The sequence below is a fragment of the Hemitrygon akajei genome, unplaced genomic scaffold, assembly GCF_048418815.1.
Source record: "Hemitrygon akajei unplaced genomic scaffold, sHemAka1.3 Scf000043, whole genome shotgun sequence".
NCBI lineage: Eukaryota > Metazoa > Chordata > Chondrichthyes > Myliobatiformes > Dasyatidae > Hemitrygon > Hemitrygon akajei.
In genome coordinates this window covers 8,817,971-8,836,467 of record NW_027331929.1, presented here as the reverse complement: position 1 = coordinate 8,836,467, position 18,497 = coordinate 8,817,971, and the positions used below count along the sequence as shown (strand labels likewise).

General features: G+C 49.2%; 1 protein-coding gene across 1 annotated transcript in view; it reads right to left on the bottom strand.

The window, feature by feature from the left end:
• LOC140720488 (oxidized low-density lipoprotein receptor 1-like) overlaps window positions 1-18,241 on the bottom strand; it is a 30,735-nt gene extending 12,494 nt beyond the window's left edge. Inside the window, exons 1-3 of the mRNA XM_073035338.1 lie at window positions 18,185-18,241; window positions 10,862-10,988; window positions 4,176-4,319 (exon numbers count right to left, since the gene is read on the bottom strand). Of these exons, the coding sequence (XP_072891439.1) occupies window positions 4,176-4,319; window positions 10,862-10,988; window positions 18,185-18,241 (328 nt within the window). The remainder of the gene's footprint in view (window positions 1-4,175; window positions 4,320-10,861; window positions 10,989-18,184) is intronic.
• Window positions 18,242-18,497: the final 256 nt, after the last annotated feature.

The window sequence follows — 18,497 nt, the reverse complement described above, 5'->3', positions numbered from 1 at the left end:
GAACAGGGCGTTTCTTGAGAATAGGGTTGTAGACATTGTGAACAGGAAAGAAAATAAAACATTTGTTTTTTTTCCCGCTTGGTAGACTACTGTGTGATGGTGTGGCAACCAGGGGAAGTTGACTGACTGATATGTCCGGATTGATAGACATAATGGACGCTTGACATGTCCCGTATCAAGATCCCAGATGGGAGATCACTCTGGAAGATGGGAGAGAGGAATGTAGGGAGAGACGGAGAAGGAACAGAAGGGTGAGAGTGGCCGGGAGAGGGACAGATAGAAGAGAGAAGGGGGAAGGAAATAACAGTTGGCGTGAGACCCAGGGAGATTTGTCCGGCTGATTTGACTGGGGAGGACAGAACAGTAATTGGTAGTAGATGTACTATACAGAGGCTTGAACAAGGCTATTCACAAGGTCTCAGATGGTAGACTGGTCTGGAGATGGTGTGGAACCCATGGAGATCTGTCTGACTAATTTGATGGCGGCGGACAGAGGTCGTGGTGCTGGATGTAATTTACATCGATTTTAACAATGCATCGGATGGTATACCGTTGTGGGAGGTGCAGTGAGGGTTGGCTGATTAGGTATACAATTTGTTAGGCGATAGGAGACAAAGTTTAAGGTTGAAGCTCGTTTCTCAGACTGAAGGCCCGTCACCAGCGTTGTTCACCGGGGGATCGGTGGTGGCTCCAATGATCTTTCTCAACTATATCGACCATTTTTAACAGTTTATACAATACACGGTGGGTGAGCCTGCAGACGACATTAACGTAGATGGCACTTTAACCAGTGAAGACATTTATCTCTCACAGTGAGATAGCGGTGCAGGCTTGAAGGGCCGAATGGACTACTTCTGCACCGATTGTCTATTGAAGAAGCCCCCGCTAATGTTCCCTTTAAAATTTCCCCTTTCACCCTGAAACCATGCCCTCTGTTTTTTTTTCTCCTCTTGCCTCAGTGGAAAAAGCCTGCTTACATTCTCTCTATCTATACCCATCATAATTTTATATACCTCTATCATGTCTCCCCTCATTCTTCTACGCTCCAGGGAATAAAGTCCTAACCTATTCAAACTTTCTCTGTAACTCAGTTTCTCAAGCCCCGGAAACATCCTTGTAAACCTTCTCTGCACTTGTTCAACATTATTAATATCCGTCCTGTAATTCGGTGACCAAAACTGCACACGATACTCCAAATTCGGCCTCACAAATGTTGTATACAACCTCACCATAACATTACAACACTAGTAATCAATACTTTGATTTAGAAAAGCCAATGAACCAAAACCTCTCCTTACTACCTTATCTACCTGTGACGCCACTTTTATAGAATTTTGTATCTGCATTCCTAGCTCCCTCTGTTGTACTGCACTCCTCAGTGCCCCACCATTTACGTTGTAATTACCATCCAAATAAATATCTCACACGTGTCTGTATTAAACTCCATCTACCATTTTCCAGCCCATTTTTCCAGCTGGTCCCGATCCCTCTGCAAGCTTTGAAAACTTTCCTCACTGTCCACTGCACCTCCAAGCTGTGTATCATCAGCAGATTTGCTGATCCAATTTACGACTTTATCATCCAGATCATTGATATAGATGAAAAATATCAATGGACCCAGGGCTGACCCCTGTTGCACACCACCAGTCACGGGCCTCCACTCAGATAAGCAATCCTCCACTGCCACTATCTGACTTCTCCCATTGAGCCAATGTTTAATCCAATTTACTGCCTCACCATGTATACCCAGCGACTGAATCTTCCGAACTACCCTCGCATACGGAACCTTGCCAAAGGTCTCACTGAATTCCATGTAGACAACGTCCACTGCCTTCCCTTCATCCACTTTCCCTGTAGCCTCCTCGGAAAACTCCAATAGATTTGTTAAACATGAGCTACCACGCACAAAGCCGCGTTGTTTCTCCCTCATAATTCACTGTCTATCGAAATACTTGTAGATCCGAACACTTAGTACGCCTTCAAATAATTTCCCTAGTACCGACGTCTAATCTGCCGGCTATTAATTTCCCGGATTAATTTTCAAGACTTTTTTAAACGTCTATTTGATTGGCTATCCTCCAATCCTCCGGCACCTCACCCGTAAAAACCGACATTTTAAATCTATCTGCAAGGGCTCCTGCAAATTCAACACTAGACTCCATCAAGGTCCGAGGGAATACCCTGTCAGGTCCCGGGGATTTATCTACTCTGATTGGCCTCAAGATAGCAAGCACCTCCTCCTCTTCAATCTGTGTAGGCTCCATAACTTCACAACTTGTTTGCCTTATTTCCATTGACGCTATGCAGGTTCCCTTAGTAAATACAGGCGCAAAATAGCCGTTTGAGATATCTCCCATTGCTATTGGTTCCATACATAGCCGACCACTCTGATCTTCAAGATAGATAGATAGATAGATAGATAGATAGATACTTTATTCATCCCCATGGGGAAATTCAACATTTTTTCCAATGTCCCATACACTTATTGTATCAAACCTAATTACATATAATACTTAACTCAGTAAAAATATGATATGCATCTAAAAACACCCTCTCAAAAAGCATTAATAATAGCTTTTAAAAAGTTCTTAAGTAGTTTACTTAAATACATTGATTCCTAACCCTGGCACTTTAACATATCTTACTCCTGGCGGTTGAATTGTAAAGCCGAATGGCATTGGGGAGTATTGATCTCTTCATCCTGTCTGAGGAGCATTGCATCGATAGCAACCTGTCGCTGAAACTGCTTCTCTGTCTCTTGATGTTGCTATGTAGAGGATGTTCAGGGTTTTCCATAATTGACCGTAGCCTACACAGCGCCCTTCGCTCTGCTACCGATGTTAAACTCTCCAGTACTTTGCCCACGACAGAGCCCGCCTTCCTTACCAGCTTATTAAGACGTGAGGCGTCCCTCTTCTTAATGCTGCCTCCCCAACACGCCACCACAAAGAAGAGGGCGCTCTCCACAACTGACCTATAGAACATCTTCAGCATCTCACTACAAACATTGAATGACGCCAACCTTCTAAGGAAGTACAGTCGACTCTGTGCCTTCCTGCACAAGGCACCTGTGTTGGCAGTCCAGTCTAGCTTCTCGTCTAACTACTCCCAGATACTTGTAGGTCTTAACCTGCTCCACACATTCTCCATTAATGATCACTGGCTCCATATGAGGCCTAGATAAGAGGACCAATTTTATCCCTTACTATCCTTTTGCTTTTAATATACCTGTACGATTTACTAGGATGTTACCAGGGTTTCAGCACTTAAGTTACAGAGAAAGGTTGAACAAGTTAGGTCTCTATTCATTGGAGCGTAGAAGGTTGAGGGGGGATTTGATCGAGGTATTTAAAATGTTGAGAGGGATAGATAGAGTTGACGTGAATAGGCTGTTTCCATTGAGAGTAGGGGAGATTCAAACGAGAGGACATGATTTGAGAGTTAGAGGGCAAAAGTTTAAGGGAAACACGAGGGGGTATTTCTTTACTCAGAGAGTGATAGCTGTGTGGAATGAGCTTCCTGTAGAAGTAGTAGAGGCCAGATCAGTTGTGTCATTTAAGGTAAAATTGGATAGGTATATGGATAGGAAAGGAGTGGAGGGTTATGGGCTGAGTGCGGGTAGGTGGGACTAGGTGAGATTAAGAGTTCGGCACGGACTAGGAGGGCCGGAATGGCCTGTTTCCGTGCTGTGATTGTTATATGGTTATATGGTTATAGAAGCTCTTTGGATGATCTTTCGTCTTGACTGCCAAAGCTAATCCAAGTCTTCTTTTAGCCCTTCTGATTTATTTCTTAAGTATTTTTTGCACTTTTTATACTCCTCACACACCTTACTTTTGCTTTTTGTTTCCTATACATATCATACATCTCTCTTCAGTGTCCCAGTATCCCATGATAAGCAAGGTTCCTTATTCTTATTCACTTTGCTATTAATCCTGACAGGAACATACACACTCTGCACTCGCAAAGTGGACAATCGTGGATCAAAGCGCTCAGGGGTACGGTGACAGCAGTAAGTGGGGACAAGAGTGGCAATCTTGTTTTAACCCAGACAGTGGTCCGTCTGTGGGACGAGCTGCCGGAGGAAGTGGCCGACGCAGATGCATTAGAAATTGAACACTTGTGCGTAAAGCACGTGACCCCTTCAGAGTGATGTCATTATTGTGAACTCTGACCTGCCTGTGCAGTCACTGACATTTCGGCGGCTCCCGAGGCAATGGGATGCTCGTCTTTCGGAAGGTTCCCAGACTCCTGGACGGCCACATCCGCGCCACGTGCGTCAAGCTGCTGCTCCTGTAGTGTAGGGTAAGGTACGGGAACTGTGGTGTACAATGGCTGTAATAAATCTTGAATCCTATAAATTCCACCACTGACTCAGGCAGAGTAATTCCTTGCACCAACCACACTCTGATTAAAAAAATAATCCGCTTATATCCCCCTTGGACTTCCCACCCCTTAACGTAAAGCCCAGAAGTTGTGCCCAGAAGAAGTGGTGCTGGCTGTTACTCTACCTCTTACTCTTAATATCTTGTATTAACTCAACCATGTCTCCCCTCATACTGGTTCTCTCCAGAGAGTAAATCCCTAGCTCCCTTAATCTCTGATGACAATGCATTCTCTCTAAACCAGACAGCATCCTGGTAAATCTCCTTCCCACCCTTTCCAATGCTTCCACATACTTTCTACAGTGAGTCGACCGGAAATGGACACAGTACTCTACGTGTGGCCTAACCAAAGTTTTACAGAGCTACATCATTACTCCGCGACTCTTAAACTCTATCCCTTGAATTATGAAAGCTAGAACTTCATAAGCTTTCTTAACTACCCTATCTTCCAGTGAGGCAACTTTCAGAGATCTGTGGACATATACCCCCAGTTCCCTCTGCCTTATCCACCCTTCCAAGTATCCTGTTATTCACTTTGTACTTTACCTTGGAAATTGTCCTTCCAAAGTGTATCACCTCACTCTTCTCTGGGCTGAACTCCATCTGCCACTTCTCAGGCCACTCTTACATCTTATTAATGTCTCTCTGCAATCCTCGACAATCTTCTACACTATCTACAACATCACCAATCTTTGTGTCGTCTGCAAACTTGCCAACCTACCCTTCTACCCCTACATCAATGTCATTAATAAAATCACGAAAAGCAGAGGTACGAGAATCAATCCTTTTGGGCACCAGTAGCCGAAACCCTCCAATCCGGAATGTATTCCCTCCACCACGACCCAATGCTTTCTGCAGGCTAGCTAATTCTGTATCCAACTGGCGAAACATCCCTGGATCCCATGCCTTCTGACTTTCTGAATAAGTCGACCGTGTGGAACCTTGTCAAATGCCTTACTAAAATCCATGTAGATGATATCCGCTGCACTACCCTCATCTATATGCCTGGACACCTCCTCAAAGAACGCTATCGGGATTGCAAGATACGATGTGCCCTTTACAAAGCCATGATGACTGTCCCTGGTCAGACCATGATTCTCTAAATGCCCATAAGTCCTGTCGCTAACAAAGTTTTCCAACAGCTTTCCCACCACAGACGGAAGGTTCACTGGTCAATACTTAGCCGGACTATCCCTACGAGCGCCTTTGGACAAGGGACAACATTCGCCTCCCTCCAATCCTCCGGTATCATTCCCGTGGACACCGAGGACATAAAGATCCTCTCCTGAGGCTCAGCAATCTCTTCCTTCGCCTGCTGGAGCTGCCTGGGGAATATTCCGTCATGCCCCGAGGACTGATCTGTCCTAACGTATTTTAACAACTCCAACACCTCCTCTCCCTTAATTTCAGCATGTTCCAGAACATCAACCGCATTCATATTGTCCTCACCGTCATCAAATTCTATATCATTGGTGAATACAGAAGAGGGGTATTCATTGGGGACCTCGCTCACTTCCAAAGCCTCCAGGCACATCTTCCCAACTTCATCTCAATTCGGACTATTTTTCACACCTGTCATCCTTTTGTTCTTCACATAATTGAAGAATGACTTAGAGTTTTCCTTCACCCTACACTCCAAAGCCTTCTCATGTCCCCTTCTTGCTCTCCTCAGCCTATTCTGAACTATTCCTCAATAGACCCATCTGATCCTTGCTTCCTAAACGGCATGTATACTGCCTTCTTCCACGTGACTAGATTTTCCACTTCATTTGTCAACCATTGTTCCTTCACCCTTCCATTCTTAATCTTCCTCACAAACTTATCCCTAACATCCTGCAAGAGATCCCTAAACACCGACCACATGTCCATAGTACTTTTCCCTGCAAAAACATCATCCCAATTACCACCCGCAAGTTCTAGCCTCATAGCCTCATAATTCCCCATTGCCAAATTATTCTTTTTTCCTGTCCTCTCTGATTCTATGCATTTCCATGAGGGAAGTGGAGGGAGATAAACCCCTAGTCGGATCCTGGGAGTATGCAACGATGTGCCTGATGCCGGAAGTGCGTGATGGGACGGTGTGGAGAGAGTTTCACTCTGTATCTGACCCCGGGAGTGTGTGACGGGACGGTGTGGTGGGAGATTCACTATGTTTCTGACCCCGGGAGTGTGTGATGGGACGGTGTGGAGGGAGATTCACTCTGTTTCTGACCCCGGGAGTGTGTGATGGGACGGTGTGGTGGGAGATTCACTCTGTGTCTGACCCCGGGAGTGTGTGATGGGACGGTGCGGAGGGAGCTTTTCTGTGTGTCTGACCCCCGATATATGTGATGGGTTGGAGTGGATATATCACACATACCTCTTCCACTTTTGAATTTATTAAAAGACGCTCAGAAACAATGTTAAAACACCGACCAACGACTGCTCCGGAAAATCGGACCAATGAACAGTGAATCTCTTTTTTCAGTTGTGGAGAGCGCCCTCTTCTTTGTGGTGGCGTGTTGGCGAGGCAGCATTAAGAAGAGGGACGCCTCACGTCTAAATAAGCTGGTAAGGAAGGCGGGCTCTGTCGTGGGCAAAGTACTGGAGAGTATAACATCGGTAGCAGAGCGAAGGGCGCTGAGTAGGCTACGGTCAATCATGGAAAACCCTGAACATCCTCTACATAGCCCCATCCAGAGACAGAGAAGCAGTTTCAGCGACAGGTTACTATCGATGCAATGCTCCTCAGACAGGATGAAGAGATCAATACTCTCCAATGCCATTCGGCTTTACAATTCAACCGCCAGGAGTAAGATATGTTAAAGTGCCGGGGTTAGGACTCAATGTATTTAAGGAAACTACTTAAGAACTTTTTAAAAGCTATTTATTAATGCTTTTTGAGAGGGTGATATCTGATGCATATCATATTTTTACTGAGTTATGTATTGTATCTAATTAGTTTTGCTACAATAAGTGTATGGGACATTCACTGTATCTATCTATCATTATATCCGTCAAAGAAACAGAATGGGAATCCTTTAAAGCGGCCCATCATACATTGCCGGTGTCAGGTGTAAAGTGGAGATGCCAACAAACAGACCGATCACACTGACTCGCCGGGTAAGAGACAGAGTTAAGCTCCCCCTGCACTGTCCCATCTAAAGATACAGTTATCAGACATATAGAGAAGTTCCAAGCACAATTCCCGAAACACATGCCCGGGATCAGACACAGAGTCAAGATCCAAAAACACAGCCCATCACACGCTCCAGGGATCAGACATGAGTGAATCTCCCTCCACACCGTCCCTTCACATGCTCCAGGGGTCAGACACAGAGTGAACCTGCCGCCTCACAGTCCGATAACACAAAACGGATTCAGAAAAAAAGCAACTCTCACTCTTCACTCCCTCTCTCCCATCTCACCAATAAACAGCACTTCAGCCTCCAACAGAGTGTCTGTCTCAGAAATAATAAGAACTCTTGAGGCCACATGTAGAACTGAGGAGGGAGGGTGAGGGGAGGAAGGACTGTGCAGAGGTGGTGAGTTTGCAGTGTCTGAGAGGAATTGTTGCGAAACTACACGACCGGCCTGTACACGCAGAAACACAGAACGGAGAGAAGAGAGTAGAAATAGCACCAACGGTACGGAGGACGCGTCACCATTTTTCTGACCCTTGGACTGTGTAAGGGGACGGTGTGGAGGGAGATTCACTCTGTGACTGACCCTGGGAGTGTGTGGTGGGACGGCGTGGAGGGAGATTCACTCTGTGTCTAACTCCGGGAGTGTGTGATGGGACGGTGTGAAGGGAGGTTCACTCTGTCTCTGACCCTGGTAGTGCGTGATGGGACAGTGTGGAGAGAGTTTCAGTCTGTGTCTGATACCGGGATTGTGTGATGGGTTTGTGTGGCGAGAGTTTCACACTGTGTCTGATCCCGGGAGTGTGTGATGGGGCGGTGTGTAGGGAGGTTCACTCTGTCTCTGACCCTGGTAGTGGGTGATGGGACAGTGTGGAGAGAGTTTCACTCTGTGTCTGATACCGGGATTGTGTGATGGGGTTGTATGGCGAGAGTTTCACACTGTGTCTGATCCCGGGAGTGTGTGAGGGGACCCTGGGGTTCTATGATTGGATGATGTGGAGGTAGCTACACTCTGTGTCTTACTCTCTTCACCCATTGGAACATAACTGCGGGTTGTCAGTATTTCAGAGAAATATTGAAAGCGTGCGGCTACACTGACTGGGCCGTCGTACAAACATCAAAAAACTTTACTGACGCCGGGAATGTGATACGTACACGCCAGACTGAAGCTCCCTCCACACGATCCCGTTTCACAAATCGGGGGTCAGACGCTGAGAAAAACTCCCTACTCAGCGTCCCATCACACACTCCCAGGGTTAGACATAGAGTGGAGCTCCCTCCACAATTTCCCATCACACACTCCGGGGGTCTGTCACACTGAGAACCTCCCCACACACCGTCCCATCACACATTCCCGGGCTCAGACACTAAGAGAATCTCACTCCGCACCGTCCCATCATACATGCCAAGGTTCAGACACGGGGTAAAGCTCCCTCCACAACTTCCCATGAAACAGCACCGGGATCAGACAGACAGGGAATCTCCCTCCACACCGACCCATCACACACTCTCGGGGTCAGACACGGAATGAATCTTACTTCACACCGTCCCTTCACACACTCCCGGGGTCAGACACAGAAATAATCTCCCTTCACACCGTCCCATCACGCACTCCCGGGGTCAGATACAGAGTGAATCTCCCTCCACACCGACCCATCACACACTCTCGGGGTCAGACACAGAGTGAATCTCCCTCCACACCGTCCCATCACGCACTCCCGGGGTCAGATACAGAGTGAATCTCCCTCCACACCGACCCATCACACACTCTCGGGGTCAGACACAGAGTGAATCTCCCTCCACACCGTCCCATCACGCACTCCCGGGGTCAGATACAGAGTGAATCTCCCTCCACACCGTCCCATCACACACTCCCGGGGCCAGGCACAGAGTGAATCTCCCTCCACACCGACCCATCACACACTCCCGGGGTCAGACACAGAGTGAATCTCCCTCCACACCGTCCCATCACACACTCTCGGGGTCAGACACAGAGTGAATCTCCCTCCACACCGACCCATCACACACTCTCGGGGTCAGATACAGAGTGAATCTCCCTCCGCACCGTCCCATCACACACTCTCGGGGTCAGACACCTGGTCAAGCTCCTTGCACAACGTTGGAGTTATTTCTGCTCACTTACACCGGAAAACGATTACACGTTTCTCAGCTTCTCTACGTCTCTGTGTGTACAGGCCGGTCGTGTGGTTTCACACCATTTCCTTTCCGTGACTGGAAACTCACCAACTGTTCACAGCCCGCTCTCCCCTCACCCTCCCTCATCTGCTCTATCTCTGGTCTCAAACAAATTTATTATCTCTGAGACAGACACACTGTTGGAGGCTACAGGAACCCTGAAAAACTGGTGATTGGTGAGAGGCGAGAGATGGAGTGAAGAGGGAGTTTCGCTCTGTTTCTCAATCCGTTACTGTGTTATCGGTCTCTGAGGCGGCTACTAACCCTATATCTGGCCCCGGAAGCATGTGATGGGACGGTGTGGAGGGAGATTTACTCTGTGTCTGTCCCCAGGAGTGACTGATAGTTCGGTGTGAAGGAAGAGTCACCCTGTTTCTGAGCCCGGGATTATGTGATGGGACGGTGTGAAGGGAGATTAATTCTGTGTCTGACCCCCGTAGTGTGTGATGGTGCGGTTTGGAGGGAGCTTCACTCTGTGTCTGTCCCCGTGAGTGTGTGATGGGACGCTGTGGAGGGCTCTTATCTGTGTGTCTGATCCCGAAAATCTGGGATGGGATAGAGTTTAGGGAGCTTCACTCTTGTGTGGATACATCTTCTGTGTGTCTCACACATACCTCTTCCGTTTTTGAATTTATTTCAAGGCGCTTTGAAACAGAGTTAGAACAATGTTGATTCGTCCCTTCGTCTGTTCTGGAAAATAGGACCAATGAACAGAGAATCTCGCTCCACACCGTCCATTAAATCCGCCAGTCGTCAGACACTGAATTGGAATCCTTACACACCATCACAAATTCCCGGCGTCTGTTTTAAGGTGACGATCCTTCCGAAACGTCCGGTCACACAGACACGGCGGTTTAGAGATAGTGAAGCTCCATCTGCACTGTCCCATCAAATTATCCTTTTGTCAGACATACAGACAAGTTCCCAACACAGTTTCCCAAAACACATTCTCGGGATCAAACACAATGTCGAGATCCCAAAACACAGTCCCAGCAGATACAAACTGAGTTAGACACAGAGTGAAGCTCTAGCCACACCGTCCCATTACCCACTCCCGAACTCAGACACAGGCTGAAGCCCCGGCTACACCGTCCCATTACCCACTCCCCGAGTTGGAAAGAGATTGTAACTCCCTCCCTCCGTGTCTGTCATACTCACCTCTCGATGGAGACGTTGAGTCAGATTTTACGATCTGCACATTCATGTAAGTCTCGCTGTCGTCCATCCTGTCGATGATCCTGTGCGTCTCTGAGCTCAGCGAGACAAACAAACACCAGATGAGCCGCTGATAATGAGAGGAGACGACAGCAGGGGCAGGAAGTGCTGGGGTTGAGGGAGATTGTGGTTGTGAGAGGGGTTGGTCTGGAGAGATGAATGTGGCTGGGTGGGAGTAGTGAGAGTGGGGAGAAACAGAGGTAAGGTGAGTAAGGGGAAGGTTAAGTTTTGGCGGATAGAGAATCGTGAGTGACAGGGGTCAGAAAGGGGTATCACTGAAAGAAGAGGTGGTCAAGGAGTGGGAGAGAATGGAGAGAGAGGGGTAGAAATGGACATGGTGGATTGCTGGAGGATATTAATTTGGCTTCTCTCTCGAGCTCTCTCTTTTTTTCTTCTATTCCCTCTCTCGGGCGGAAATGTTGCATTTACTGTCCGAGTGGTTTACAACCAACACCCCATCGCCTACTGCAACATTCTGTTTATTCAGGCCCTCTGTGCTGTAGAAACCACGGCTCCGGGACAAACCAGAAACACCCACCGAAGTAACCGAGCCACCGACACTAGTAAAAGATTGCCCTTTTCACACCGTGTATAACGTATCAAAGAATGCATATATTTAGATATTGAAGTTTACAGGAAACTAACAGACGCTGCGCGGTGTCTGACATTTGACTCTCTTCACCCATTGGAACATAAGCTGGGGGTTGTCAGTATTTCAGAGAATTATTGAAAGCGTGCGGCTACACTGACTGGGCCGGCATACAGACAGGAAAAAATAAAAATAAAAATAGCAGTGACGTCGGCCCAGCAGACGGAGTTCAGCAGCTCCCTCAAAAACCCTCCATTAACTTGTGTCTGTCACTTTCTCTCTCTGTTCCTCATCTCCCCTCACTATCCCCCTATTTCACTCCCATGAAGGCCTCTAACCCGCATCAATTTCTCTCCTCTCTCCGGCTCTCTCCATTTTCCTCTACTCCCTCTCTCTCCTCTGCCTTTCTATCTCACTGCCTCCACACTAAACCTTCTCTTTTTGTCTCCCCAACCTCTCTACCCCACTTTCTCTCTTCCCACTCTCTCCCGCTCAGAGTGAAAGTTCACTGGACTGAAATTTGACCGGGCCATCAGTACCGTTTCCATGAAAGGCGCCGATCACTGGACAGTGGGGATTAGTTACATCCTCCACTGTACGTAAGAGGGGAGGTGAAAGGAAATCGGGGTGAGGGTAGTGGATAAAAGGGTGGTGGTGCGGGAGGAGATGTGCAGTAGCGGCTGTGTGTGTGTGTGTGTGTGTGTCTGGATGAGAGAGAGAGAGAGAGAGAGAGAGAGAGAGAGAGAGAGAGAGAGAGAGAGAGAGAGAGAGAGAGAGAGAGAGAGAGAGAGAGAGAGAGAGAGAGAGCGCACGCGCACTTCGGCACCGAGCGATCAGACATTAGTGCAGATCACTCCACACGTCCCAGCACAAACTACCGGGCAGAGACACAGTGTGAATCTCCCTACACAAAGTTCCATCTCACACTCCCGGGGTCAGACACAGAGTGAATCTCCCTCCACACCGTCCCATCACACACTCCCGGGGTCAGACACGGAGTGAATCTCCCTCAACACCGTCCCATCACACACGCCTGATGAGAGACATAGAGTGCGGGGTGTTGAGTTTGCAGAAACTGGGAGAAAGGGTTGTGAAACCACACGACCGGCCGGTAGATAAAAAGACTGAGAGAAACTGAGAACAGAAATATCGATAACTAGTTTAAGAGTGCAGAATTAACACTTGACCATGATTCTGACCCCTGGTGTATGTCGTCGGATGGTGTGGAGAGAGATTCACTCTGTGTCTGACCCCGGGAGTGTGCGATGCGACGGAGTGAATGGAGCTTTACTCTGTGTCTGACCCCGGGACTGTGTGATGGGACGGTGTGGAGGGAGATTAACTCTGTGACTGAGCCCGTGAGTGTGTGAGATGTGACGGTGAGGAGGGAGCTTCTCGCAGTGCCTTATCCCGGGAGTGTGTGATGGGATGGTGTGAAAGGAGATTCACTCTGTGTCTGAGATGGGACCGTGTGGAGGGAGACTCACTCTGTGTCTGATCCCGGGAGTGTGTGATGGGACGGTGTGGAGGGAGTTACACCGTGTGCCTGACCCCGGGAGTGTGTGATAGGACGCTGTGGAGAAAGAGTTAATCTGTGACTGACCACGAGAGAATGTGTTACGATGGTGACGAGGATGCTTCTCTGTGTCTCTTACCCCCGAGGTATGTAATGGGATGAACTGGTGGGAGATTCATTCTGGTGTGGATATATCACACATCTCTGTTCCTCTTTTAAACAGATTTAATACAATGTTGCTTCACCCCATCGTCTGTTCTGAAGGATAGTGCCAGTAAACCGTGAGTGTGACTTCACAGCGTCAATTACATCCGCGGGTAATCAGACAGAGAATGGGAATCCTTTCACACATGCCCATCGCGCATTCCAGGCATCAGGTCAAAAGTGAAAATCTCTCTAATATGCCCAATCACACAGACTCGCCGGGTAAGAGACAGAGTTAAGCTCCCCCTGCACTGTCCCATTAAATAATGCTGTTGGTAGACATACAGAGAAGTTCCTGAAACATTCTCCCAAAGCACATTCCCGGGATCAGACATAGAGTCAAGATCCCAAAAAACAGTTCCAGCGCATACTAACTATGCCAGACACTGAGTAAAGTTGCTTACACACCGTCCCATCACACAATCCTGGGGTAAGACACAATGTGAATCTTCCTCCACACCCAACCGTCACCCACTCCCGGAGTCAGACCCTAACTGAATCTCCCTCAATACCGTCCCATCACACACTCCCGGGGTCAGACACAGAAAAAAGCTCCCAACACACCGTTACATCGCACACTCCCGGGATTAGACACACAGAGAGGGTCTGTACACCCCGACCTATCACTCACTCGCGGGTTCAGACACAGAGTGAAGCTCCCTCCACACCGTCCCATAACACACTCCCCGGGGTCAGACACAGAGTGAATCTCCCTCCACACCGTCCCGTCACACACTCCCGGTGTTAGACACAGAGAGAAGCTCCCTCCACACTGTCCTATCACTCATTCTCAGGGTCAGACACAGAATGCAACTCACTCAACAGTGTCCCATCACCTCCTCCGGGGGCCTGACACAGAGTGAATCTGCCGCCTCGCAGTCCGATAATACTGTAACGGATTCAGAAACAGAGCGTATCTCCCTGTTTTCTCATTCACTCCTTCTCACCAATCACTAGCACTTCGCCGTTCCTGTAGACTCCAACACTGTGTCTGTCTCAGCGATAATAAGCGTGTGTGAGACCAGAGGTAGAACTGAGGAGGGAGGGGGAGGGGAGAGCGGGCTGCAGACAGGTGGTGAGTTTGCAGTCACTGGGAGGAAATGGTGTGAAACCACACCAACGACCTGTACACACAGAGACGCAGAGAAGCTGAGAAGCGAGAAATCGATATCCGGTGGAAGGGAGCAGAAATAACTCCAACGGTGTGCAGGGAGCTGACCATGTGTCTGACCACGGGAGTGTATGATTGGACGATATAGAACATAGAACAGAAAAGAAACACCGCTCAATACAGGCCCTTCGGCCCACAATGTTGTGCCGACACTTATACTCTGCCTCCCATATTTACCAACAACGTAAATTCCTCCATATAGCTGTCTATTAGCCTCTTAAATTTCATTAGTGTATGTGCCTCCAGCACTGACTCAGGCAGTGCAGTCCACGCACCAATCAATCTCTGAGTAAAATACCTTCCTCTAATACCCCCTTGAACTTTGCTCCCATTACCTTAAAGCTATGTCCTCTTGCACTGAATTGTGGTGCCCTGTCCACTCTATCTATTTCTCTAAATATCTTGCATACCTCTACCAGGTCTCCTCTCATCCTTCATCTCTCCAGAGAGTAAAGACCTAGCTCCCTTAATCTCTGATCATAATGCGTACTCTCTAAACCAGGCAGCATACTGCTCAATCTCCTCTGTACCCTTCCCAATGCTTCCACATCCTCCCTACAGGGAAGCGAGCAGAACAGGTCACAGTAATCCAAGTGTGTCCAAACCAGCGTTTTACAAAGCTGCATCATTACCCCGCGACTCTTAAACATAATTGAAGAATGCCTTGGGGTTCTCCTTTACCCTACTCGACAAGGCTTTCTTATAACCCCTTCTTGCTTTCCTCAGCCCCTTATTAAGCTCCATTCTTGCTACCCAATATTCCCCAATAGACCCATCTGACCCCTGCTTCCTAAACCTCATGTATGCTGCCTACTTCCACCTGACTAGTTTCTCCATGGCTCCATCACTCTACCATTGTTTATCTTCCTCACCTGGACAAATTTAACCCTAAAATCCTGCAACAGATGCCGAAATTTCGAACAAATGTCCATCGAACATTCCCCTGCTGAAACATCCCATTTCACACACGCGTGTTCTAACCTTATAGCCTCATAATCTGTCGTTCCCCTCTTAAAAAATTCTGTGTCCTCTCAGTTTTTACTCTTTTCCATGAGGCAAATGGAGACAGTTAAACGCTCTGTCTGAAACCGGTGGTGTGTAACGGACGGCGTGAAGGGAGATTCAAAATGTGTTTGACCCCAGGAACACGTTATCAGACGGTAAGGAGAGAGTTTCAAAGCTTATCTGACCACGGGATTGTGTCATGGGACGGTGTGGAGGGAGCTTCACTCCCGGTCTAACCCCGGGAGTGTATGATGCGACGCTATGGAGGCAGCAGTGCCTGAGCAGCGGAGTGTGTGATCGGTCGGTGTGGAGGTAGATTGCCTCTGTGTCTGATCCCGGTAATGTTTCATGGAAAGTTGTGGAGGGAGCTTCACCCCGTGTCTGAACCCCGGCGTGTACGATGGGACGAGGCGGAGTGAGATTCCCTTAGTGTCTAAGCCTGGGAGTGTGTGATGGGACGGTGTGTGGGGAGATTCTCAGTGTGACAGACCCCCGGAGTGTGTGATTGGAAGTTGTGGAGGGAGCTTCACTCTATGTCTATCCCAGAGAGTGTATGATTTTACGGTGCAGAGGGGGTTTCACCATGTGTCTGACCTCTGTACTGTGTGACTGAACGGGGCGGAGGGAGAATCCCTCTGGGTCTGATCCCGGGATTGTGTGATGGGACGGTGCGGAGGGAGATTCACTCTGTATCTGACCAAGGGAGTGTGTGATGGGACGGTGTGGAGGGAAATTCACTTTTGTCTGACCCCGGGAGCGTGTGATGTGACAGTGTGGAGGGAGCTTCACTCTGCGTCTGACCCACGGAGTGTGTGATGGGATGCTGTGGAGGGAGATTCACTCTGCGTCTGACCCCGGGTGTGTGTGATGGGACGGAGTGGAGGGAGATTCATTCTGTGTCCGACCCCGGGAGTGTGTGATCTGACGTTGTTGAGGAAGATTCACTCTGTGTCCGACCCCGGGTGTCTGTATTTGGACGGTGTGGAGAGAGATTGACAGTGTGTCTGACACCGGATGTCTGTTATGGGACGGTGTGGAGGGAGATTCACTCTGTGTCTGACACCGGGTGTGTGTAATGGGACGGTGTGGAGGTAGATTCACTGTGTGTCTCACACAGGGAGTGTGTGATGGGACAGTGTGGGGGGATATTCACTCTGTGTCAGACCCCGGGAGTGTGTGATTTGACGTTGTGGAGGAATATTCACACTATGTCTGACCCCGGATGTCTGTTATGGGACGGTGTGGAGGGAGATTCACTCTGTGTCTGACCCCGGGTGCTTGTAATGGGACGGTGTGGAGGTAGATTCACTGTGTGTCTGACCCGGGAGTGTGTGATGGGATGGTGTGGAGGTAGATTCACTGTCTGTCCGACACCGGGGGTGTGTGATGGGACAGTGTGGGGGGAGATTCCCTCTGTGTCCGAACCCGGGAATGTGTGATCTGACGTTGTGGAGGAAGATTCACACTGTCTCACCACGGGTGTCTGTATTTGGACGGTGTGGAGAGAGATTGACTCTGTGTCTGACCGCGGATGTCCGTTATGGGACAGTGTGGAGGGAGATTCACTCTGTGTCCGACCCCTGGAGTGTGTGATGGGACGGTGTGGAGGGAGACTCACTCTGTGTCTGACACCGGGGGTGTGTGATGGGACAGTGTGGGGGGAGATTCACTCTGGGTCCGACCCCGGGAATGTGTGATTTGACGTTGTGGAGGAAGATTCACACTGTGTCTCGCCACGGGTGTCTGCATTTGGACGGTGTGGAGAGAGATTGACTCTGGGTCTGACCGCGGATGTCTGTTATGGGACGGTGTGGAGGGAGATTCACTCTGTGTCCGAACCCGGGAGTGTGTGATGGGTCGGTGTGGAGGGAGATTCACACCTTGTCTGACCACGGGAGTGTGTGATGCGACGTTGTGGATGAAGATTCACTCTGTGTCTGACCCCGGGAGTTTGTGATGTGACGGTGTGAAGGGAGATTCACTCTGTGTCTGACCCAGCGTGTGTGTAATGGGACGGTGTGGAGGTAGATTCACTGTGTGTCTGACACCGGGAGTGTGTGATGGGACAAAATGGGGGGAGATTCACTCTATGTCCGACCCCGGGAGTGTATGATGAGACGTTGTGGAGGAAGATTCACTCTGTGTCTCTCCACGGGTGTCTGTATTTGGACGGTGTGGAGAGAGATTGACTCTGTGTCTGACCCCGGATGTCTGTTATAGGACGGTGTGGAGGGAGATTCACTCTGTGTCTGACCCTGGGTGTTTGTAATGGGACGGTGTGGAGGTAGATTCACTGTGTATCTGACACCGGGAGTGTGTGATGGGACGGTGTGGAGGGAGATTTCCTCTGTGTCTGACCCCGGGAGTGTGTGATGGGACGGTACGGAGGGAGATTCACTCTGTGTCTGACCCCGGGAGTGTGTGATGGGACGGTGTGGAGGGAGATTCACTCTGTGTCTGGCCCCGGGAGCGTGTGCTGGGGCGGTGCGAAGGGAGATTCACTCTGTGACTGACCCCGGGAGTGTGTGATGGGACGGTGTCGATGGAGATTCACTTTGTGTCTGACCCCGGGAGTGTGTGATGGGACGGTGTCGATGTAGATTCACTTTGTGTCTGACCCCGGGAGTGTGTGAAGGGACGGTGTGGAGGGAGCAGATCCTGTCTGACCCCGGAAGTGTGTGATTGGACGGTGTGGAGGGAGCAGGACCTGTCTGACCCCGGAAAGCACACTATCCCACAACCATTTCCAAAGCCCCCCTTTCACCCACCTCCTTTACTTACTGTGGTGGATGTAACTACTCCCAGCTGGTCATTAGGCGGCGCCTTTCCTTGGAGCATTTCAAACCGGTAACGTTCACTGTGAGCGGGAGAGAGTGGGTATAGAGAAAGTGGCTAGAGAGGGAGGGGAGCGGGACAGACGGCCCGGTCACATTTCAAACCGGTAACGTTCACTGTGAGCGGGAGAGAGTGGGAAGAGGGAAAGTGGGGTAGAGAGGGAGGGGAGCGGGAAAGAGAAGTGTTAGTGAGGAGGCCAGTGAGATAGAAAGGCAGTGGACAGAGAGGGAGTGGGGGGAAATGGAGAGAGCTGGAGGGA